This window comes from Harpia harpyja, chromosome 1 (assembly GCF_026419915.1).
Source record: "Harpia harpyja isolate bHarHar1 chromosome 1, bHarHar1 primary haplotype, whole genome shotgun sequence".
NCBI classification, from domain to species: Eukaryota; Metazoa; Chordata; class Aves; order Accipitriformes; family Accipitridae; genus Harpia; species Harpia harpyja.
The window spans coordinates 78,574,561-78,600,641 of record NC_068940.1 but is presented as its reverse complement, the minus strand read 5'-3'; the positions used below and the strand labels follow the sequence as shown (position 1 = coordinate 78,600,641).

The 26,081-nt window shown below is 38.0% G+C and overlaps 1 protein-coding gene across 1 annotated transcript in view; it reads right to left on the bottom strand.

Annotated features, from left to right (window-relative positions):
* The window catches only part of THSD7A (thrombospondin type 1 domain containing 7A), a 290,245-nt gene that overhangs the window by 51,772 nt on the left and 212,392 nt on the right, over positions 1 to 26,081 (bottom strand). Inside the window, exons 10-13 of the mRNA XM_052801303.1 lie at positions 18,954 to 19,188; positions 15,741 to 15,856; positions 12,729 to 12,861; positions 9,715 to 9,818 (exon numbers count right to left, since the gene is read on the bottom strand). Coding sequence (XP_052657263.1) covers positions 9,715 to 9,818; positions 12,729 to 12,861; positions 15,741 to 15,856; positions 18,954 to 19,188 — 588 coding nt within the window. The remainder of the gene's footprint in view (positions 1 to 9,714; positions 9,819 to 12,728; positions 12,862 to 15,740; positions 15,857 to 18,953; positions 19,189 to 26,081) is intronic.

Sequence of the window (26,081 nt, the reverse complement as noted above, 5' to 3'; positions counted from 1 at the left end):
TATTGGGGGACTGACCAGCTGTACATTGTCTAATACAATTATTCTGTCAAATCCTATTATTATTGGTGTAGTTTACATGAGGAAACCCTTTTTTCTTCAGATATAATTATAGTGATTCAATGAGCAAAATCAAATATCTAAAAATTGAAAATCCATGTAACAACTGTTTTAAGGACGTGTTAACTGTACCTACTATAGGATTTCTAAAATTACACAAATACTTTGGAAAAACACAAGTCAAACCAGTATCTTCCAATACAAGCCTAGGCTATGGTTTTGGATTCTTGTGAGATACTTGTCTCTGCTAATAGCATACATTGGTTTCCCTGAGGTAAAAACACAGTTCAGACTAGTTCTACGATGTAGAAATTCACAGAGGTCAAACCTAAATCCTCTGTCTTGAGTTTGACCTTGGCATGTGCATGCATCAGCTAAACTAATTGCATTATCTTCACTGAGTTCTCAGGGAGATATAGGCCACCATTTTTAGCCATGAAAACTATACCTAGCCAAGGGCTAAAAGACCGTCCACTGATTAACCCAATAACTTTTAATAACCTTCAAAAGTTTAGTACCCATTTTAGATACTGCCTCTCCATCTAGTCCTTTGATAGGCCATAAACATTGTCCATTGAAGAACATTCTTTCTTTCTATCTAAATTGAGTTTTTCTAAAGACAATATTCATTCCCTCATCTTTCTTGGTTATTATACATTACTCCATGGGCAGATATCCACTCTGTCATAAATTTTTTCAGACTCATATTAGTGCATCTAATTTACATCAAGCAGACCCAAGCAAGAAGCTCCCCTGAGGATCAACAGTAGGTTTTTTTCCAGATTAAGTGTCAGCTGTACTGTAGCAATCAGAGCAGGAAAACTTTATTCTTAAGACCTAAATATTTCACCTTAATAACAACACAAATTAGAGGACAGCTTGGCATACTAAATCAATTGCTGAATCTTAATTTTCATCGTGCCTGTCCACAACTATTCACGTTACTTCTAGTTTACAAGACCTGGATGATTCGCTTTATATTCCATTTTCCTATAGTTATCCTACAGATTCAAGTATCAATTTGAAAGGTTTATACTCCTTGTGACTGTTGAAGAGTGAGTATTTTTCCATTACTTAAAGCAGAGATTTTGACAACAGTATGCATTCCATTAATACATTGCTTTGGACAGGTAAATATCTTACTTGACATCTGAAATGCTCTTACTGTTAGTGGAGTTACTTTTTCCACTCACAATCTCATTTGGGCAAACTTATCCCCTGCTTCTCTGATCAAACCCATGGCTCTTTAATTATATACTGTAAAAGTCACTGAGACCAATGATTAACTTACTATACAGAGAAGTGTCTTCAACTGCTATAAAGCCATGAAGTGCCAGACTAATTATTTTGCCTATACAACCACGTTATATTTATTACAAACATTAGCAGTAAGTGGAAGGAGCATGGTTCTTCTATTACTGAATTAAGCCCAAGTAATTGTTAAGTGAAAACATAAAACAGGAGTACGGCTAACAGAAAAATCAAATTTAACATGGAAAGCATTCACTTACAAAATTGTTTCAGTATTTAACAATTATTATCTCCCAGAAGAAAGGTGTAAAGTAAATGGCAGTCTAAATTTTCTAGACAAGGGACTTTCATGTAATTAAAACTTTATCTGATAGCATTGTTTCTGGAAAGCCACAAGGGACTACAAGCTAATATATTTGTTGTTGGCATAACGAAACACTAAGACTGTATTTTAACAAGTCGTGTTATGTGTGGGTTTATATAAAAACCTTGCCAATGTTACCATCATTAGTATACTTCACTGAGATTTCACCGACATGTGAGATTCAGTGACCCCTACATCTAAAAACTGAAGTAATTTATAAATGAATGTGCTTTACATCCTTTGTTTTACAACACACTCATGATACCATTTTTTCAACTGTTAAGTATTTTTAACAATAAAAATATTCTGCTTCATTTCTAGAAAGGCAAGAATTATTTCAGCGCGCTAACTTTTCTTACACCTACTATCAATACTGCCTAGGCTATGTTTTCATCTATGTTTTCATTAAGTTTATTTCTTTTTCTGTGGGACATGGCAGACTAGACACTGCATGATGAAATGTTTCTATCACAAAGTATCTTAAGCAAGAGCACGTGCCAATAATATCGTGAAAATACAAGCCTGAGCGTTCTTTACGCGCCAAAGAGAATAACAATGTGTTTCTGCCGAATAAAGTTGTCTGGAGATTTTGGCTCTTGTTTTGTCAATAAAAAATTAATTTCTCATGTAAATACTGCTCTTGAGCACTGCTGTCCAGATTCTTACTTCAGTACAAAACCTGAAGCTGCCCATTGTCCTTTGCAATGACTAAAATACAAACCAGGCAATAGGGCACTCTCACCTGTTAAGTCTCGAAGATGTTAAAATAGTAGTTTATAGCTCCATGAAGGAGCAGCACTGCTTCATGATTTTGTCTCCCTTCTTGTGCTTTCAATAAGGGCATGAACCCCACCCAAGAGCAAATCCCCCTGCCCCCATAAGCAATGCCCAGAGAGGGAGGCTGCTGTCCCTGCTTAGCCATAGTGAGAAGAAAGGGCTTTTGACCACCAGTTCTGCCTCTGAGTCTATCCACAGCTCAAACAAGCCTGCAAGGCCTCCTCATGTGCTCACGACCATCCTGGGAAGCTTCCTCTGATTCCCCGGCTCCACTGTCTTTCAAATAACTCTGCATACACTCTGCGAATGAGGACTAGTGAGAGCTCGGGGTCAGCTATTCAATAATGGCCAATTCCCAGTGACATCAAGTACAGCTATTCAGATATTTTCTCTGACAGCCAAGTTACTTAAGCTTCTGCTTAAATTTTACAAATAACCTTCCTCTTGCTATTACAGAATATGCTGACAGATTTCACAATTTTCATCCCATTCCTCCTACAAAACTCTGAGGAAGATTTATGGTGGCAAGGACTGCAGGCTGTGCATCCTTTTGCAAATTTCTTTTCAGTCACTGGGATAGCCCTTACCATGTGCATCCATCCATATACATCATGATGTGATTAGGCTATTGCAGTTTGGGCACTTGAATTTCTCATCTCCTACAGGTCCTCTTCACCAGCACTGGGATGCAGTCCAACAAGCCTTACTTAAATCTGCAGAAGCTACTGGCAAGACAAGCCTTTTTACTAAGTTTCCTAGGCTTTCCTATACAATCCAAAAGGGATTTGAACTGTATTTCTAACTTCCTTCAGAAGTCAATGGTGCTAAGGTTTAATGACACAGATTTTTTTTAAGATATCAGCATAACTTAACACATACCTGCTTAAGTTGTTCACAGTTTCAAACTTGATACGGTAGTCTCACTGAGCAGACCACTACTTTGAAGTTGTCTATGTGCTAATAAACATCAGCCTTAAGAATACAAAGTAGTATCTCAGTACACCCCAGCTGAAGCAGGTTCATCTCACAGTGAGCTTTATAGTCCACATCCCCATCAAATACTAGAAGCCTGCCTTTATCAAGCATTTACTCTCATTCTAGTTTTTGTATTTTGGGGGTATTTTGTATTTGCCAACATTCTGTGCCTTTCCCTCCTGGGTTTCTGGTGACTCATCAAGACATCTAGTCAATTTACTTGTTAATTGAGAAACAGCTTATGAAAATAAACACAACATAAATGCTGTTTCAGTAAAATATGGCTTTTCTCTACATTTCCTGTTCTTGTTGGGTAGGGTCAAAAGGAAGTTTCAAACTCCTTGCTGATGCACCCATAATATCCTCTCTTGAGGGTTTTGAAAAAAAAGACAGTAGTCTTAAGTTACTGCAATTCTATAATACATTCCTGCCCTGCTTATCCACTGTTATAAGGCATTTTACCAGTGATATGACTGCAAATTTTCATTCATCACAGAAATTCAACACATTTGTCATGACTATCTGCCTTGTTCAAATAAGGCTTATGACTACAACAGTGAATTTGCTACTCAGGTATTAAATGCTATGTTACTATGCTTAGGTTTAGATATAAATACTTGTCCATCATTTGCATGAATAGTTAACAAACATTTTTCTTTAAAAAATTCTGAAGAAAAATCTTTTCTTAAAAACCAAAACCCAGCAAACCCTTTTATTCTCTTTCCTCTGCATTGACCCAAGTTCTAATTTTGTGACATGTTCATTTAAACTGACATGATTTGTAACAAAACCTTCATTATACAAGACAGATAGAAACAGAGCTGTCTTTTACAATGAATCACAATTCTAAACTTTATGATTCACCCAAGTATCTCTTCTGCCAAGGAAGACCAATGTGATAAAAAAGCTGAAAGATAGAAACAGAAATTGTAAAGCTGTGATATATGCAAGCGAAGCATGCATATGCTCTAGTTACTCATAGACTCTTAAGATCAGATACCTAACCAGTCATTTTTAATGATTTCTAACTTCTAGTTTTTCCTTCAATTATCTTTCTAACTGTGGTGGGTTGACCCTGACTGGACGCCAGGTGCCCACCAAAGCCATTCTATCACACCCCTCCTCAGCTGGACAGGGGAGAGAAAATATAACAAAAGGCTTGTGGGTCAAGATAAGGATAGCGAGCAATCACTCACCAATTACCGTCATGGGCAAACTCGACTTGGGGAAAATTAAGTTAATTTATTGCCAATCAAATCTGTCGTGGTTTAAGCCCAGCCAGTAACAAAGCACCACAAGGCCACTTGCTCACTTCTCCCCCCCAGTGGGATGTGGAGGAAAAAATATAAAGAAAAGCTCGTGTGTCAAGACAAGGGCAGGGAGAGATCACTCACCAATTATGGTCATGAGCAAAAACCAGACTCGACTTGGGGAAAAAACAAAATTAATTTAATTTATTCCCAATCAAATCAAAACAAGGATAATGGGAAGTAAACCTAAATCTTAAAACACCTTCCCCCCACCCCTCCCTCCTTCCTGGCTCAACTCCACTCCCAATTTTCTCTACCTCCTGCCCCCCAGCAGCGCAGGAGGATGGGGAATGGGGGCTGCGGTCAGTTTGTCACACATTGTCTCTGCTGCTCCTTCATCCTCAGGGGGAGGACTCCTCCCACTCTTCCCCTGCTCCAACATGGGGTCCCTCCCACCGGAGACAGTTCTCCATGAACTTCTCCAGCATGAGTCCTTCCCACAGGCTGCCATTCTTCACAAACTGCTCCAGCATGGGTCCCTTCCATGGGGTGCAGTCCTTCAGGCACAGACTGCTCCAGTGTGGGTCCCCCACAGGGTCACAAGTCCTGCCAGAAAACCTGCTCCAGCATGGGCTCCTCTTTCCATGGGTCTGCAGGTCCTGCCAGAAGCCTGCTCCAGCGCAGGCTTCCCACAGGGTCATAGCCTCCTTCAGGCACCCACCTGCTCTGGCGTGGGGTCCTCCCCGGGCTGCAGGTGGACAGCCTCCCTCACCATGGTCTACACCATGGGCTGCAGGGGAATCTCTGCTCCGGCACCTGGAGCACCTCCTCCCCCTCCTTCTTCACTAACCTCAGTGTCTGCAGCGGTGTTGCTTTCACATATTCTCACTCCTCTCTCCAGATGCAATTGTGCAGGTTTTTCTCCCCTTCTTAAATCTGTTATCCCAGAGGCACTACCACCGTCGCTGACGGGCTTGGCCTTGGCCAGCGGCGGGTCCCTCTTGGAGCCGGCTGGCATTGGCTCTGTCAGACATAGGGGAAGCTTCTAGCAGCTTCTCACAGAAGCCACCCCTGTAGCCCCCCTGCTACCAAAACCTTACCACGCAAAACCAATACACTAACTAAAATATGAACTGTAACAGACTATTTTGTTCAGAATAAACTGCTAATGAATGCCTAATCAGATATGCCTTTTCCCTGGTGTACATTCTTATTCTTTCTTATTTAACACATTTGCTGATACATTATGTGTCACAGTGTTTGTGCGTAGTCAATCAGATCAGAAATAGGACAAACTAATAGCATTGGCAACATCCCCTTGCACTGAAAAAGAGGAGAACTGTTCCCACATACAAGAATGCAATTACTTGCTCTACTGAGTATCGACACAAAATGAAAGGACAATCCACATGAAACCAAAGGGCTGAGATTACTTCTACAAGATTATTGTTTCACTTTGTCATCAAAAGTAAAATTACCACAAACAGATAAATGAATGCATGATTTCTGCATTTAAGAGCATCAGAAATTTCAGAGAGAACCCTTTTTCAACTGAAAAGGAAATGCTGTTATGTCTACAATTTTCACAGTATGGTAAACATTTGTACAGAAATCACCAACAAACAGTTAAATATAATGTTCAAAATACCTATATTCCAGTAACACATTATAAATGCAGTATCAGAATGTTACACTAAATGGATTTCATATTTCAGTGTTTAGCATTTCCTGATTTGGGGGGGATTAAAAGGACTTGCACAGTAGTAGCTCAGTCTTTTCTGTATCTACATCACAAAATCATCTTTAAATAAATGATTTGTAGCATAGAATTTTTAATAACATATTATCATGCAAATTTTTCCATAGCCTGTAGAAATTTTATTTACAAGAAGCCATGTATGCAGGAGGGAGGCAAGAATTAGCAGGGGGAGGGGACAAAACTTCTTCCAGAGTATTCCTTCCAAAACTGGTGAAATCTTTCTAATACTGTCCAGAGCAGAGCTCAGGCAGGCAGATGCCTGCTTTCAGGTCAAGTGAGCACCTTGCATGAAATCAACTCTTGTGCAGGGGACCAAACAAAATAAAGTGCATCATTGAAAATTCACACATGGATATTTTCAGGGCAGAATTTGAAGTGTAAGAGGGGAAAGGGAATATGCTAATGCCCTGTGTAGGAGATAACCTATATAAAACAAATAAAACAATATCCATGTTCAAAATGTTATTTTCTGTGGTGTGAAGTACATAAAACTTCAACCTATAATCTCTATAATTGCAGAAGTATGTTTTCCAAAGTGAAAGTTACTTTTGTGCAAAAATTCAACTTTTACTTCCAAGTCATATTCATTTTAAAGGCGTTTAAGAAACCAGAAAATATTTTACTTTTCTCAATCTAAAGAAAAGCTGTACTAGTTTATTTAGCTCCTACAGAATATCAGTTTACATTACTGAGCACAAACGATATATTCAACACATTGCCAAGTATTAAGACACTGATACATGATACATAATATACCTGTGTTTGAAACTTACATTTTTATGTTAATTTATATAATTTACTTCAATGGGAAAAATATTGGGCCAAAAAAGGCATTGTCTTTAATACACGTAACTTTCACCACTTCAACAGGCAAGTCAATATTTAGATTCATATTTAGATACTTGGACTGAGGGACAAATAATCTTTGGTTACTCAACTTAACTTCCTCTGTGAATTCTACAATAAATTTTATACATTGGATAGACTAAATAAAAAGCAGGAGCAAACAAAAACCTTCCCTTTCTAAGAGCTGATCTCGGAAACATTTACGGAATTCTACCAAACCCACCTGCTTTCTTCAGGCTTATCTGCTCCCAGGGTTCTTAATGATTGCTCATCCTACCACATTACACTAGAGAGCTACTTCCATTATATCTGCTTGTAGGAACAAGACTACTGCTTAAATACATCATCATTCACAAGATCAAACTCTGTGTAGTACCAGAGGGAAATTCTGCCAGTCTATTTTACCGGATTTGAAAACTGTATGCCCAGTAATTCCAAAATCATGTATTACTCCATATATGTGTGTACTGCACGATTGGAGTTACAGTTAAAAAAAAAGAAACCCTCATGACACACAAGAATAATAAAAACCAATTTGCATGCACTACAGTAAGCTATCTTTCTTTATTAACTGACTTTGAGGCAAAGAGATTGGGGTACTACTATGCAAGTACAGAAGACAACATTTTGTACTATCTGAACTCCTGCCGTCAAAGACAGAAATCTTACTTTCTCAGTGTATAATATGAAAGTATCCTCCAGAGCTGCTAGAAATAGATCACATTAGTGATAGACCTTCAAAAGAATTACCACAGTCAGAAGTCTTTTGTACTAGCAGGCAATACCTTCAGGTTTCATTTTGTGGTAAGCCATAAATTGATCTCCTGTAACACTTTCTGAGTAAGTGGTAGGAGTTACTAGCTTAAGATTTACTCTATGACTTTTTAAAGTATACCATAACTTCCTCTAATACTGCAAAGAAGTTAATGACCTGAACGTTTCACTTCTGTAGTTAGCAGTGTCCTTGCTCAAGAATTCCACAATCTGCTGAGCCAATATTGTTTTAACAGATAGGAGTTTGTACTCAGAAAAGGCAAAAGAAAAAACACCTTCCTGGAAATCAGGGTTGACTAGTAGTTCAAAGGAATTCCATTACTGTAACACGGTAAGTAGGAACTACAATTATTTTCATACTGAATTTATTTAATACACCTAAAAAACCTTCTCCTGACTGTACTTAACAGAGTCACACATACACAATTCTGTTAAAACCACAAAATTGTCTATGAATTCAGGTGAAAGTAAAGCTGGATTTAGATGCAAAAATTATTTGCTGTTGAGTGGAAATGGTGGAAAAATATCTGGATCATTGGGCTCAAAGTGTCAGTGGTTTTGAAGTCCAACCAGCAGCTGGTTAAGAGCGCTGCAACTCAGTGGTTAATTCCAGGATCAATTCTGTTTAGCATCTTTAACAACCTGAATGGTAAGCATCCCCAGCAAGTTTGGGGACAGCACCAGTTTGAGAAGAGCAGTCAATATCTACCTGGAGGGTAGGGGTACCGTTCAGAGGACCTTAGCAGCCTGGAGAAATGGGCTGGTACTGAACTTTAACAGCATAAATGCAAAGTCTTGCATCCCTCCATGCTCCCATTGCTCTCTACAATTACCTAATTTGAGGGTATAGAGAAGAGGGAGCCAGAATGTCTCAGAGATATATAGTAAAAGGATAAGGGGCCACAGACACAAATTACAGCAAGGGAAATTTTGGCTTAGATAGTAGGGAAAAAAAATGCAGTGCTAGACTGGACAAGCACTGGAGCAAGTGCCCAGAGAGGCTGTAGGATCTCCATCCTGGGAGATACTCCAAACATGTTGAGACATGGCCCTGAGCAACCTGATCTAGTCTGGGTGGGATCTAACTTTGAAACTGGCCCTGCTCTGGGTGGAGCGTTGGACCAAGGGACCTACAGAGCATCCTTCCAGCTCAAAATTATTGTAGGGTTCTCTGATCCTAAATTTTCAAACACAGGGAGCAAAAGTCTTTTATCTGATCTAATGGATATACCCATAAACACGTCTTCAGTCTTCACATCCTCGCCACATGAAAAACGTTACATTTTCACAGGCGAATTTACACAACCTTTTTCACAAAAAGAATTATGCAAAGTCACCCATCCCTTTCCACAAACACGTCTGCAAACTTGCTTCGGGTAAGGATAGTGAAATAAACTGAACAAACAAGACCATAAAATTAGTGACTAATGTGGTATCTATACTGAAAAATAAATTAACACTGATATTTTATGAATAAAACATTTGACAAATACCCATTAGGAGGCACCCTATCATACTAGCACTCAGTATTTTCTTTTGCTGATGCACATAAAGATAGATAAAATTAATGTTAGGTTACGACGACTAAAATTTTAGCCGTTTTCCACACCAATGCAGCTATAGATTTCTGAGGAATAAATGAGAGAAACGAAGGGTCTAACCTCTTGCTTGTAGCCCAGGTCCACAAGTCTCTTGCGCTCCTGGACTGTCTTGGCGCACATACCATGGTACTAGCTGGCACCTGCGCCACTTGTGGGTCTTCCACCTGAAAGGAGGGGGGAAGAAATCAACTTCAAATAATCCATCTAAACTTGTAGCCATCAAAACAGCACAAGTTTTGATGAGGCAGCACAAGTGCTAGATAGTATTAGAAACCACTGTAAGCTGTTGCTTATTATTACTAACTGGTCACAGACAATTCACAACAAACAGTAACAATACTGTAGACTTTTCCCTCCTTCCTGTTAAATTTTTGCTCCTTTTAGGATTAGGCCATTAAGAACACAGGGAAGGAATGAGGCGAAGGAGGGAAGAGAAAGCAAACCATATATATTTTCAAGGATTTCAAAATACAAACGTACATTAACACTACCTAACAAATACACAGTGAATACAAACCACAATATGAGGATTATACATTAATACAAAGCATTAACACACTTATACAAGATGGGAGAAAGAAATTTCAAAAAAAGAATACCATACAAAATAATAAAATTATATGACTTGAATACCCATTTAACAGAAGAACTCCTTTGCTATGGATTTATACCTGAGCATGCTCAGAGTATTTTAACAGTCAACAAAATGACATACTAAAATTTGAAAAGTGGATTTAGCGAAGTGACACTAACATCTCATAAAAACAACATGGACCCATTAAATAAGGATGAGTTTTAAATACTAGCATGCCCTAATAAACCTCCCCTCTTTCTCAATTTTCCTTCCTTCTTTTCATTTTCCTCCTATCTTAGTGAAGCAAAGATATGTTGAAGTTTCCCAAATGCACTCCAGAGATAAGACTCCAGGGTTAATTTCTGGTTCATGCAGTATTGGGAGTGTCTTTTGGCAGTAAATACTGTCACACATAGGTGTTAGTGCATTTCTTTCTCTTTTCCTTCTTTTCTCTTTCCCAGGCCTTTTCTTCCCCACCTCCCTTAGGCATGCCTTGCAACACAACTACAAATGGAGTAATTCTGTCTTGCCTGAAGCACAAACAAGACTTGGAGTTACAAAGATGAGATCAGATTAGCAAAATCTTAGGGGTTTTGTTTTCTTTTCTCAAATTTCAAATTATATGATTACAAAGGTAAAGTTTTCACAACAAACAAATTCTTTTGCTAAGCTTCATCTTCCAAATACTATCCCAAAAGGAGAAATCAGAAGCAAACAGGAACCCCAGCTACAGCGAAGTATTGGGACAGAGGGTTTAAATGACTGTGAGAGTGCCTCAAGCAATCCCAAAGCACCTGGGGTCTCGGGTAGCTGAATGGCAGCACATTACAAATGTGGAGCCAAGCAAGAGATCCCCTGTGAACCCAGACGATATCAAAATAAAACACAGGCAAAAACAACTTGCAAAAAAACTTCGATAACAAATGCAATATTGTGCTGCTTAAATTATTCTATCATTAATATAAACTGCTATGAAACTTTTACAAAGTTCCCTTCCAGTGCTGCAGAATACCCTAGGCCTAAATATAACAAATCCAGGCAAGGCTGGTTATTGTCACATCTCTGAAATAATCCACAGTTGTCTGAATTACTCAGAGTGTGCAGGGGGGAAATTCTACGTCCACAGCTCAAACCATCAGCTGCTCTCATGTTTAAAATTATCTCAATGGTTTTGCACCTCAAGTTTCATTGCAAACTGCCTCTGCAGGCCAGTATCTGAACTAGGGCATGAGTCTTAGTGTTCCTGAGTGTCTGGGTCCATCTGTTCCAGCATGTGTATAGGTCAGAAAGATGGTAAAGGAAATATACAGAAAATATGTTTAGTATTAGTTCATGCCATGAAACGTAAATGACCTCATCTACCACTCCCTAGCAACTCTTCTTTCCTATGCTCAGCACATTATCGTGCACTAGCTCAGGTAAAATTTGATACTGAAGGTACTAAAGAGATGAGGCGCAGCCAGCATTTTAAAAGATAAAACTCTGACTCTGGTATTGACTAAAAAAAGTTCTCAAGCTATATTTCTCTGATGTTTGGAGTACTGATTTTGGTAGCTTCCCAATGTTCTTTTACATCCTTTCATATCTTTCAGTTACATACAGTGTGATCTAATGAATTTGCATTCATAATTCTTACCAGATGATGAAAGCAACACATTTCTTTAATCTCAATTTGTTTTTCCTAAAATAAGCTTAAATTCTATTTTTACCTCTGCAACAGAGAGTAGTTTCATGGGAATTAGCAGGTGGAGAAACAGAACATTGGCTTCCAATAATTATGTTTCATATTTATTATCCAAAACCCAAAAATCTCTTTTTTTTTTTTTTATTTTGTCAAGTAAATCCAACCAATGGCATCAGAATTTTCTAAACTTTATCTATATCAACAGCCAGATCTTGTCGTATATCTAGACCTTCCCACGCCACTCAAATGGATACTACGAAACTGCCCAAAAATTTTCTTAAGCAGTTACGGTGGAGATCCCCACCTGCTGGAACAGTCCTCAGCATTCTCTGGTGAAGATTAGGTCAACACAGAAAATTTTGTATATTAGGGGATACAATCAACTGTGGACTGTCTTAGGGCTGACCAGGATGGAAGGATGGAAGCTACAGTGCATGGCACAGTGTGGCAGCAGAACTCAGCTCTCCTAAACAGATGAGGCTGCATTTCAGCGCTTTGGATAATTTGGATGGAAAGGAAGATTTTTTTAATCATATAGAATGTCAAAATAGTTGCTAGGAAAGATTTAACCTGGAAAGTAATTCTTAGTTGTTGCAGTGTTCCTGCAAAGGAACTGGAACAAAAGAACCAGTGACACTGTGGGCCCAACTGAGTCTACATATCTGTTCTGAAACCTTGATTTAGCTATGTATCCCATTTTTCTACATAGTACATATTAGAAAAACACTTGCTGTTAAGAAGTTGAATTCAGCTAGGTTTAGAAGCAGTAGAAGTTGAAAAATCATGTCTGAGCTGTCTCTGGTTGATTAACACTACCTGTAGCTATAGCAGACGGGAGAAGCTTCACATTCTTTTTCCTCAAACAAAGAGTCCGGGCACTCTCGACCACCATTGGCGGGGAGCTGGATGATGACTCGGTGACGGGACTGCTTCTTTACTGTGACACCCCCTGCAAAGAGTAGAAGAGCTTGTTTCTCCAGCTGCTACATAGGGATGACAGTAATTTGGGTGTGCTGGTTTTGCCTGGGATATAGTTAATTTCCTTCATAGTAGCTGGTATGGAGCTATGATTTGGATTTGTGCTGGAAACAGTGTTGATAACACAGATGTTTTCATTATTGCCAAGCGGTGCTTACACAGAGCCAAGGCCTTTGCTGCTTCTCACCCCACCCCACCAGCGAGTGGGCTGGGGGTGCACAAGAAGTCAGGAGGGGACACAGCCGGGACAGCTGACCCCAACTGACCCAAGGGATATTCCACACCATATGATGTCATGCTCAGTATATAAAGCTGGGGGAGGAAGAAGGAAGGGGGGGATGTTCGGAGTGATGGTGTGTGTCTTCTCAAGTAACCATTAAGCGTGATGGAGCCCTGCTTTCCTGGAGATGGCCTAACACCTGCCTGCCGATAGGAAGTAGTGAATGAATTCCTTGTTTTGCTTTGCTTGTGTGTGCAGCTTTTGCTTTACCTATTAAACTGTCTTTATCTCAGCCCACGAGTTTTCTCACTTTTACCCTTCTGATTCTCTCCCCCATCCCACTGTGAGGGAGGTGAGCGAGCAGCTGCGTGGTGCTTAGCTGCCATCTGGGGTTAAACCACGACACAGGGGAAAAGTAAGATTTAACATAACAGGTATTTGAACTGATTGCTATAATATTGACATGCTGTTTTGTCCATAAGCAGAAAATTAAGCCTAACAGATAAAACACTTTAATCTCAGCTAAAGGCCAGGAAGCAGAACTAAACAGAAAGCAATAGTAACAATGCTGAACAAATGAATATACAGCTGAAATGAATACACAGTTGAAGTGAACAAAAATTATACCAGCTCAGTTTGCTGCTACATTTTACACTTTCAAAGTGTAAGTTTGCCCTAATCATTTGCATGTAAAACCAGAAACAGAAATTCTACTCTGGAATTAATTTACAGTTTACAGTTCTATTATATTATATTTATATAGTTATTATAGTTATTCATTATTAAAGATAAATGGTAAATCATTCATGTAGGAATTTTGATTTCTGTCATCTTCAGATATCAGTTCTTCAGGCAGAAAATTAAGAGAAAAGCCACAAGTCTATATTAGTTCCACAGCAATACCTAACACACAAATATTGTTAGGTAAAAATCTCGGAATTTTTTTTTTCTTTTCCCTTTTTTTTTTTCCCAGAGAGTTGTAGCATGGACATTTGGCTGACTGGGTTGATATCAGCTTTGGGTGGGTTATTACAGCAGCTGCAGCTTGTCTGAACACAGCAGCTTGCTGGACCACAGCCAAGCAATTGTAATTAGGAGCAAGCGGTAGGAGAATCCCGGCGGTGGCTCTCCACCACCTGGCCACTTTTCAACACAGAGGAAACCCTGCACTCCTGAGTCAATCAGCTCCAGGAGATGCCAGGAGCTGGCACAAGAGGCAAGACAGACGTGCAGCCCAGCAAAGCTGCTGACCAGCTTGCTGACACAAATGGGTAAACCCCACGAAGTAAAAATTGTTTGTGTAGTATAAAAAGAGTTTGACTCACTGAGCAGACAAAATGCCTGTACTGGTTCACAAATGTACTGTTTTATAGAAGCCTACATGCTAGTTTGTAGTAAATATTTGTGAAAATACCCTCATTGCATCAAGAACTTTCTTAAAACCCACAGAAATGAGAACAGAAAAGGATGGCATTTTTGTCCAAGATGATCTGCCCCAACAAAAATATTTCAGAAAGAATAATTAATACTGCTGTAGAATAACACAGTATTTAATAATTAATAACTACTTCATAGATTCAGATTCAATGGTCTTAATTCTCTGGTCTTTTTCAAAGGTTATGAATTTAATCTTCCTAACCCTTTTTTATTTGTTAGAATGCACTAAGCACTAATAGGAATTACTGCAAAAATGCTTTTATGCTTGTGTCCTTTATAAAGCATAAAGAATTGGCCATGACATTCGAAGTGTGTATATTTGATGTAACAATATCTTACATTCTGATAATATGGTAGCTGTGAGTAATCACCAGGTCCCATACAAGGATTAGCACCCTGTGGAACACAGGGTATTACAGAGTCTGTCTGCAATAGCACATATTAGAAAAACACCTCCTGTTAAGCTTAAAAGAGATAAAGCATAAAAAATGCGGACAATATTAAGCCAGTCATCACTTTAACTTCATGTATGATTTCAATGTAATGAAAATTCAGGAGAGACCTGCACTGTTTTTAAGAGCTTTGCCAAGTGTATTAAAATGTTATTGGAATTATGTTTAAGTTAGACCATTAACATCAACTTAAAGTCTACTGATTTTTATTAACGTTCCTTCAATTTTCCTTGGAGTAGAAGAAACAAGCCAAAATTATATACATATGCATATCTATCTATCTATCTACCTCCCTACCTACCTATCTCCCAGTATATAAAGCCTCAGGTTTTTCTGATAAGCAAGCAGCATATGTATTTTCAAAGACCAAACCTGACCATTTTATAATCTGACAATTCAAGTGCTACAATTGTACAAGTATCTGTTTTGGTGTTACGCTAAGAGATACATGTCTACTCCATGACTAGTTACCTCTTTATCAGCGGAAGACGCAAATGGGAGTTTGTAACATAAAAGTAGGCAAAATGGAAAAAAAAAATCCAAACAGATGCATATAGAAAATGTATAGAAATAACTATTCTTTTCAGCAAAAATGCTATGTCCTCCCTGCCATTGCTCTACCAGCTATTACATGTCCTCTGTCAGAAAGAGATGTGTATAAGCATTCTGCCAAAAGTGACTGCTAGTCTAACTCCTTTTTTTCTTAAAAACTGTCTACTCACACACAATGGATAAAATTACCTTCTTGACATGAAGAAGGACACAATGTCCAGTCACTGAATGGAGTCACAATACAGTCCTTCCTACAGGGAAGCAGACAAGGCCTCACCGTTTCTGGTCGGAGGGTCTCAGGGCATCTAAAAAAAAAAAAAAGAAAAAGAAGCATTATCAAATAAACCATCATTCTGCAGCGAAGTGGTGAATCACAAGAGGTACTGAATGCCTGCAGGCACACGAGCAGAGTGCTAGTTGCCCAGAATTCACCAGGATGGAGCACAGAAATAAAAACTATTAGCATTTAAATATATCTGGTGAAAGCAAGCCAAAACTGGTGCATTCTGCACCTGGGATTTAACTTGAAAAAAAATCATCATTCCTCACTCACCATTCCAGACTCTGCCTTTTGACTGTTATTTTCAAGCTTCCAAATAATTATGAAGAAAAGCCATCTAGTTTAGCTTAGCAAAATACATTTTTTAGCTCTTCATAAATTTACCAGAAGCATAAACTCTGGAAGGAGGCATATTTAAAGAAGATAACACTGCTAACCCAGGAACAAATAGGTATAAGCTGGCCATGACTATGACAGAAACCAGAAAACGGTTTGAGACTGCCAGATCAATGAGACTGTGAAAGACTGTCAGAAGGCACAGAAAACCTCACTTGTTTTAGGAAGAGGCTTGATGAGCATATAAAAGGGTTTATTGGACTGCCACATATGGGACTCATTAACCCAGGTCATTTTCCCCATTCTGTGTTCCTATTTTTTTCACCAAAGACAAACAACTCTCTATGCTTCAATATTTATTTTCAGGATGATGCAATAACTCTTGCAGAAGTACTGCAAATCTTTAAAATAATTTCAAAATGACTATTGCCCTAAAAGCATACAGACTGTGGACTGTCAGAGGAATATGTAAAAAGGTAAGAACAATACCACTTCCACATTTTGGTGCTTTTGGCTCATTACAGAAAAACGTTACTATGACTAGCTTTTCCTCTTGTGGCTGCTGGGCATCTGGGACCAGAGATATGACAGACCACTTTTATATTTGGATTGGACCAGCTGGGGAAGCTTGGCTTGTGTGAGGCATCTTTCTTGCCATGCTGAAAGGAGCACAAGCAAGTCTAACGATGAACTACTAAGAAAATGTTGTCTCCATGGTCAGTGAAGAACTATGCCCGTGCAGTGTGGGAGGAAAAGCAATGGGAAAGGAGAAGAAAAGTTGAGTTGCAGCTTTAGGGGAACATATTCTTAAGCAATAACACTTGCTAGTTCATGATTTCCATCGATTGCCTCTACATTTTTGTGTCAATTCACATAAACTTCTCAGAGAATGATACATTACTGTGAACCAGCACCAACTTCTTGGTGCCCTGTTACAATGACAGCTCCACCCTTTCTCTTTTCTCCCCTAAAATACCAACATGAAAGACCATGAAATATTACAGCTATAGCGACATAAATCTCCATCACCTCTCCATAAGCTCTCTCTACATTTTTTAAGTCAAACTGTGCCTTGTTTCTATGTGATTCATAAAATCAGATTATATATGCATAGGTGTATTATATATGGTCAGGTGCACTTTAAAAAAGCATCTTGACCAATCACATACTTGGATTATGTTTTCAGAAATTTTCTCCAAGGTTAAAATTAAAAACACTTCTGAAAAGTATTGAACATTGGCTTACTAATGGCTTTTTCCTTAAAGAACAACAGTAATTATAAGCATACAAAAAAGTCTGAATTATACATATTCATTGTTTCACTGAGAACTTCATCTTTCAGGAGCACTGAACATTACAATTCCTCATCAGATCCTTGGGCAAGGCAATTAGTTCAATTAGAACACCATTTCTATCTTTTATATTGTTTGTATTTAGTATATGTGGCTTAAAGTATTGATTTTTTTTCAGTCCTTACTCAAGGTCAAATTAAACAGAAAAGATACAAGCTGAAGTCTGTAACTTGTGAGGTAGATAAGGCCAATAATATTGATTGTATCGTACCACAGTAATCCTTTTTATTAAGGGGAGTTTAAAACAAGGTTCCTATTTATATTTTCATGTTAAATGTCTGGGTCTTTAAAAACGATTCAGTGATTTTAATGTGACAATTTCAAGGATCAACCAAGACTTTTTTTCTAATTCCACAGGATTCATTTATGACACAATAAAACAGTCCCCCTCCCAAAAATTTAAGGTCAAAACAAAGGCAGAGACATTAACAGTAGATTTAAAAAAGAAGATAAATCATTAGAGGGGTTTTTTATATGTAAAATGAGTAGCAAATAAAAGATAGAATGGTATTGTGACTGAATAGAACAGCAACTTAATGCAGATATACAACAATTTAGATTACTAAATGTGCTGGTATTATTCCCCATATTTCCATTTAAAGTAAATTAGGAATAAGTCTACTGCTGAATAAAGCAACAAATGGCAGGCACCGTGTAAATATTTAGTGTAAGAATAGCTGCCTCATGAACTTTCTAAACGACCTTTGCTATCAGCTCTTCCAGCTTTGAATCTGTCTTGAGTAGGATATATTTACAGACTGCCAAACTGTATGAAGATATTATCAAATGCATTTTACTAGCAGCTAATCTGTATTTAACCCTGGTCATGTATTAAACTGTAAAATTAAATCATTGGGCCAAAGGGATCTTTTAAAAAAACATGTATATGGGGAAAAAAAACTCACAAAGGTTGTCAAACTAATGTTCAAACTAATGTTTCAAATTAATGTCCTGTCAAAGCTGCACTATGCTTCACCTCCTTGGTCTGCTTCTGAGAAGATGCACTTACATAGGTTGTACTGTATTTAGGTCCAAAACAGTATTTTAGCATGGAACTACACTAATCCATATAGTGCACTGCTTGCTTGGAGGTACCACAAGGATCTTGGAAATGGTGTTGCACTGCACACCACACACATACCCCAAGACTTTTATCTCGACTCAACCTGATGATGGCAAGGAGCCAACTGGATTTAGTATTCAGTCAGCTATCAGCAGAATCACCACTGTAAATATTGCCCATAAAAATCAATAGTGAGAAAGGTATTATATAGTCCTCCTGTAGCTTCACTTTTGTATTTTTAAAAGATGAATTATTCCCTCATGAGAACAGAAAGAAGGGGGTCTTTTTGCCTTTGCATGCAGTCATTGGTGATATAAAGCAGCAAAATCCAAAGATAATTACAGCATGAAGATATTTTTTAAGATCTTTACTTTTTGGGGCCCACTTGTCCCACGTTGACTCTCACACAGATGACCTTTCTTGTCTGCATCCCCACGGAACAGGTGGCCTCCCCGTTCCAGCTGGCAGAGGAGTTGAAAGCAGAGACAGACGTATCCTCTATGCACTGTCCCCATGGGCCGGTCTGCCAATGATACACAGTGCAAGAGTGTTCGTTACAGCTCCGCGTTTCCTGTAGTGCACTACTATTTGGGCACTGTATTCCTCCTGGAACAATAAAACAGGGCAAAAGTTCATGCAGTGGAAGGATACAAAGTGCTTTATTAAAAGAACCCAAACAAACACTTTGAAATCTTAGTAGTTACGTATTATCACTTTGATTACATGAAAGAAATGCTGTTCCTTTTTCCTCTTCTTCATATGCCCACTGTTGACTTTAACACACTTTAGTCAACAGACTACACAGAACAGACTGTACATGGACAGTAAATGTAAATGTATACAATAAGGATGCCAAAATAATCATAAGTTCTATAACACACTAATGTGCTTGCAGTAATCTACAGCCTTTTTATTTGGGGGTTCTCTAAAAGAGACTGCAAGAGATCACATAAGGATGTATGAAGGCTCTAGGGAGAAGAAACAGTTAAATATTCTAGTTATGCATGTGTAGAGACCACTGTTTATGTCTAATTCATGGATCAATTAAAAAGATTTTTGGAGCTCTTGTCCTAGCTCCCAGTGGATATTTATCCATGTTACGTAATTACCAAAGAGGATGGCACAGCTGGCAATTTCAGGTCCAGACTGAGGTAACAAACGCTGTTGCAGGTTAAGATTAAAATGCATTCATGAGTCAATAATTGTGAAAAAAAGCTCAGATAACGCTATCTTTGTTGTGTCCGGTTTCAGATAGCATGTTCAGTTTCTTATATTCAGGCACTTCAAAGCTAATCTGGCCTCCCAGTCCTCCATGAGTAAAGAGGAGGTCTTTCCTACCAGACTTGATCATAGGCTACTAGATGCCTAGCCCTGTGAGTAGACAGCATGTCTGCTAGATCTCTGGTGTTACTAGACATACCAAATCTAGGTTTAAGAATTAATTTAAACATTCATGGCCCACACAGGAACAATACAACCCCTATCTCCAAGTGATGGAAATCCAGGGAAAATCTAAATAATATTTTAGTACTTCCCAGAAGACAAGAACAGTATGAAAGACAACTGAAAAAGGATCTTTTTATTAGTTACTGCAGATGAGCTATACAACTTTTCTCTAAAAAGAAAAATGCGTGCTCACACCAAGCGCATGTCAGAGAGCATATTAGCCTTTGTATCCCAACACTGAACTTTAGGTTGACCTCCTGCTCTACAGACATGCAGGAGGGAATGGGTTTTAAGCACTCGTTGTTGAGAGAAATTAAACAAACAACTAAATGTAATCAAAGAAACGATGGGTGCTTCAAGTACTCCAACACAAGTAAGTCCAGTGCCACATGGGCAAAAATACTTTATACCCCAAGTTGCTTTTGTAGGATGTCTAGATCTGCAGCAAATGTGAGGAAAGGGCCATTCTAATGAAACCACAGGACAAAATCCAAATTCACAAATTATTTCCATAGAGATATTTTTAGCTTCTGACTTTGGGCTAAAAATATTGATGCAACCAAGCAACAGTAAACATCATATTAACTGAGATGTCCTGCCAAAGACTAGCTAAACTTAAGTTTTGCAAAGGGAGATTAGAAAAACCTAAAAATGTGTGAATGTAATTAAACAATGACTGGAATTAAATTGTTTTTTGGCTCAGAATGGATGCAACTCAAGTCTACCAGAATTGCTTAAAATATATGTTAATATGCAAAGCATCAAGACAAAATGTCATATGCATTTTCCTAAAAAAGGAAGCAAAAAAACAAATGATAAACCAAAATTATGGTCATGTAATAAGTTTCAAAAAGTTATTCAAGCAGCTTCCTTCAGGAAATAAAAAATCTTCCAGCTAACACCAGCAGACAGGAACATAAGTAAGGAAATTAGGAAAGTGAGTGTATTTTGAAGAGAAAAAGAATCCAAAGATAGTAAATTCACAAAGTATTTGTCATAGGAGACAAAACTTATCCACATGAGGAATTTAAACATATTCCCCCAGTATAAGGCTTAAAAAAAGGGGGAATTTAGAAGAGATAAGGAAAGCTGCTAAATTAATTACTTCCATCTGATATTAGCTCAAGAAGAAACACAAGGGAAATACTTAAGCAAATTCATAAATTAAAGGGCGTGGGCGGGGGGGAAGAAACATTTCCTCAGGAATGGATGCCATAGCCACAAGTTCCTAAGGCATTTGAGAATAAAGTGACAACTTAGATTCAGTTTTGACAGCTATGCGAGAATGTATATTCAGGGAAAAAATGAGAGTGACATTGACTTGTGAACGAAAAACATTGGGGCATGAATGTCTGCAGCTCAGTGGGAATCCAGTTCTGTTCAGATTAAACCAGTAGTTAAAAAAACTATGTAAAGAATGAACAAAAGGTGCAAATAATGTTACCGAAATATAAAACTACTATCACTAGTACCAAATGTTTGTAATAATAAAAAATATACTATTTGTTTACAAATCAGTGTGCCATTCTCTGCAAGAAGACAGCATTCCCTTGTGCTCCCTCAAATTAAAATAGGTACAGGAAAAGAAGAAGGGGTTGGAAAACTGGCAGTTAGAGATGCCCTTCACAACATCTGCGTAGGGGTAGCAAGATCAGGGCTGCTCAACTTCAACAGCATTTCACCAAATGAGGACAGGTTTGACAGAAACATAAAAATTAATGAGTATCACAGAAAAAAATAAAATAAACATTTAATTTTATCAGAATACATGAAAAAGGGACATACAACACTAAATACATTTTATATAATACACGTTTAGATGACTGTAAATAACTGCTTGGCAGTACTAAAAATAATCATTTCAAGGTACGAAAAACAATTGGAGCTGAAGCATTTCTTTTGGGGTTTGGATACTTAAGCAAAACACACTTGGAGATGAAAGGCTACTTTACAGAGGGACTTGCATATTACTCATAAAATAGCAGAGATATGAGGGTAGTTTCCTTGACGCTTTAACAGAATTGTCATACGCTTAGACTGCTTTTCTGCCTGATTTGGAGCTGGAAGTGGGTAAGACATCTCGGTCTAGGATATTCAAGGATTGGGTTTTATAAGTCTTTTTTGTGACACTGTCTTGATAACTTCCAAATTTCAAAACACTTAAGATTTTTTAAAGTATTTAGGATCATTTTAATTAATCATTTTGATACCACTCATTTTACAAATGCATGTAATTTTATACATGCATTTCAAAACAGCTGGAATAATCTTAAAGTTTGAGAAAACAGATGTGACTGAAGTGCCTTTTGTAATCTAGAGAGTGAGGTGTTATTCATTTCTTCTTTGCCATAGGAACGAGGTAGGCATTCCTTGAGGCAGCTGCACTTCCTGAAGACAGATGTGGTCAGTACATGCAAACTGCTAACATAAGAACAAAGACTGCCCTGTTGGCGCGGATCTCCTGCTCCAGTTTTGCAAACTTTCATGCTTCCTCACCTGGTGCAAATCAGTTATACAAACCAAGCAGACCTGTCCTATAATACACAGCAGGACAGGAGTTAGGGTGCACCCATGGGAGACGAGAAGTCTGTCAAGTCCTTTCTTGGATAGGATTTGAATCCCAGACCCCACACTACAAGCAGGAATCTGAACTGAGGGGCTCCTGAGCAAAAGGGGAAGCATGGCAATGTCCTCTCCCCCAGCTCACATTCACACGCAGGTGCCAGGTCACTTTGCAAGTCGAGCCTGACAATTCAGGTTCCTCAGCTCCAGAACTAAGTGGGTTTTTATTCCTGTTTCAGCTGAAATCAGTGAAAATTCATGAAAATCCCTGTCTTCTCCAAAACTGATCCTTTGGTGAATAAGCAATTTGCTGTGAAAACAATTACTCAATTCTATGCTTTCAGATTTAATTACCAAGCACTCTTATTTCAAGCCAGGAAAATACAAAAATTAAAAACAAACTCAAGTGTAAGAAGAGTAAATAGATTAAAAAGCACTAAGTATAACTCCTCTTTTGCAACTATGAAGTCAAACTGCACTGGAATTTTAACAGGAATAAAATTTTAAAGCATATCAACCATAATTTGCCTAGAGTTGAGAAGAAACTCCTTTGATCCAGCTATTCCTTACAAGTTCAGTAAATCAATTTTGCAGAGATGAGAAATATGAGCTATTGGCCCCGGTCAAACAGAATACCTGATGAGATGGACAACTGATATTCTATGCTATCTAACTCAGTGATGTTTAATAGTCTGTGATATATGAGGTCACACTAAATAGTCCTTCTGGCATTATACTTTGCTAATCTATAAACATACAATAGCCATAGTAAGACATTGCCATGCATATGCATCCCTGCCCTAAGAAAATATTTCAAACAAAATCGTTCTTCGCTGCCATTTTAATAAATTAAGCTTTTAAATCAGATTATTTTCTTCTTTGTGTTTGACTGGGGAGGGGAGGAGCGTTCAATCTTTATTTTTCCAAAATCAGTATCAGTCATTTACTACTGATAAAACTTGGAATGTATCCACAACATTAACATTATGCTGTATGACACTGATTTGGCAGTGTCAATCAATGGCAATATATAATCAATACAGAATCAATCTGCATATCTGTTATTTACTAAAAATTATATCACTTAGTGCTTTTTAGTCTCAGGTCATGGCCTATGTAAAGTAGTCTTAGTGTGTATTACTAATTATATAAGCTTTATTGTAAGCAGGAAATAAAAAAATAACAGAAATATTGAACAGAAAATAAAACAAAAATAGACAAACCCTTCATTCAACAGAGATAGGCTGAGCTGTATACGGTGCCTTTACTAGACTTACACAGAACCACTGTATGATGTATCAGGTAACATCATTATGTCCTTCGCTGTCATTTTATATTTTGAGACAATGACTTTCCTGAGTTTCTTACTGTACCATGAAGATGTATTTGACAGTGACACAAATGAGCTACCACTATAGGCAGGCTCACAGACAGGAAAATTTATAAATCACTTCACCTTTCAAACGTTCAAGCTGAGGACAATGATCTCAGAAAAGATATCAAAAAAGTTATTGTGACACTAGTTTCTACAAGGAGTCATCTCACAAACCACAGAAAGTCTTCATCTTGAGGAAAGAGACTCATCTCTTTCTCTCTCCACTGAATGCAAGTAAATAAACCCATCCCAGATGTATATAACCACACTGTGCTTGAGGTTCTGCAGCCTATGGTTTGACCACAGGGAATAGGGGTGTTCTGAATGAGGAAATGCTGATGAGAGGGTGTACGGCCAAGGCCAGCTCCTGGCTTGAGCAGAAGTCAGTGTGATGCTGGAGGGGCAGTCATATCCCAGAGCTCATTAGAAAACTTTGTCACTACTGTAATTTACATATGACTTCAATTTTTCCTGTGAAGCTATTCTTGTCACCAAGGAATTATTACAATGCTACTGAATTATTCCTATTCTAAGTCATCCAAGAAAATGGATTATACTGTGGCTGTGTCCTTGTGGCCAGTTATGCTAACTTAATGGTTTCCTCAAACCAATTCAACAGCATAGGTAGCTGGGAAGTAAGAATTAAAATAAGGTCTTAAGTGTGAAATAACATAGCTCTGTCACAGACAGTCATCTGCCAAGATTAACAAGCAAAATGACAGAATATAGTATTTTTTATTTCAAAGAGGAGAGAAACTGAACAATCACAGACAATACTTCGATAAGAAGCCATCTGAGATCCAGATAAAAGAACATATTTCATACATATTTACAGACCCTCAAAAATTTCAATGGGGTGTTCATGTTTAAGTACCCCAATGAACAAGAATTAAGCACTTCAGATTCTTTGATGGATTGCAGTATTCCTTGTGCATGTAATGCCTGCAATGCTTTGATCTTCCTAGGCTTGTAGATTGAATTCTCCATGACTAGCAAGAGGATGCGTGCAATCAAGGACTCAACAGTGATAAACCTGGACTCTTTCTGTCATCTTAGAAGCCAAGTTTAGCCTTATTCATAGATTGCCAACAGACTTGCACATTCTTTCATTAATTAATGTCCAATCCTGATACCATAAGAATTGTATATATTTATGTACAATATATTTGTCCTACTGTGTTCTGAATAAAAACTCTCCAATATCATGGCTATATTATACAGGAATTACTATGAAATGGCTTACCTAACCTGGTCTGTCTCTCATACCAACAGTTCAAGGAAAGGTTCAAAAATCGAAAAGGGAAAACCGGTGGGACCACTCACCTGAACAGAACTAATAGCTATTTTCAGAACTCAGTTTTAATGTGTAAATGGAATTATTGGTCTTACCTTTATGAGACTTGGAATTTTTAGTTATACATGATGTTTACAGAGTCTTAATTAACAGTAAGGTGCATTTTTTATAAACTCTAAATAGAACTGAGAACTGCATGTTTACCAAAAAATGTTCATGTAGAGGTTCCTTTTTATATCAGCAGAATACAGACATTCAGATACATGAATATATTCTGTGCCCCCAGAACATAAAATGACTTCCCAGCACCAAGTACACAATCAATGTTTTATGTTTTGGGAACACAGCTGATCTCTGTCATGCAATTCTGGAGGTGAAAGTCATCCAGTTATTTGTCACGCAGCAAATGACTAAAAGGCATAAGAGACATATGAGGAGAAAGATGACAATAACTCTAATTTCAGTGAAGCATAAAAAATAAAAGCTAAACATACTTTTTGAATATAATACAAGCAAAGGTGAAAAGTACCTTCCAGCTAGAGTTGTAATGATATGCTAAGCCTTGGAAGGTTCTTTTATTTATTTATATATTTTTATTCTCTGGAGTTGTACAGAGTGCAAAGGAGCGTGGTGTTGAAGATATCTGACCAAGATGTGAGTGAACTGCTATAAGCTAGGTAGACATAACAGCTTGTATCCTGAAAAAAAGCACAGAATGACCTCATCTCGGGATAGTGGTAAAGAGGCCAAGGTTCGAGCAAAGCTGAAGCACTACAACATCTAGGTAATGAGTTAGCTTTCTCAGCAGTAGTTTAGGGATCT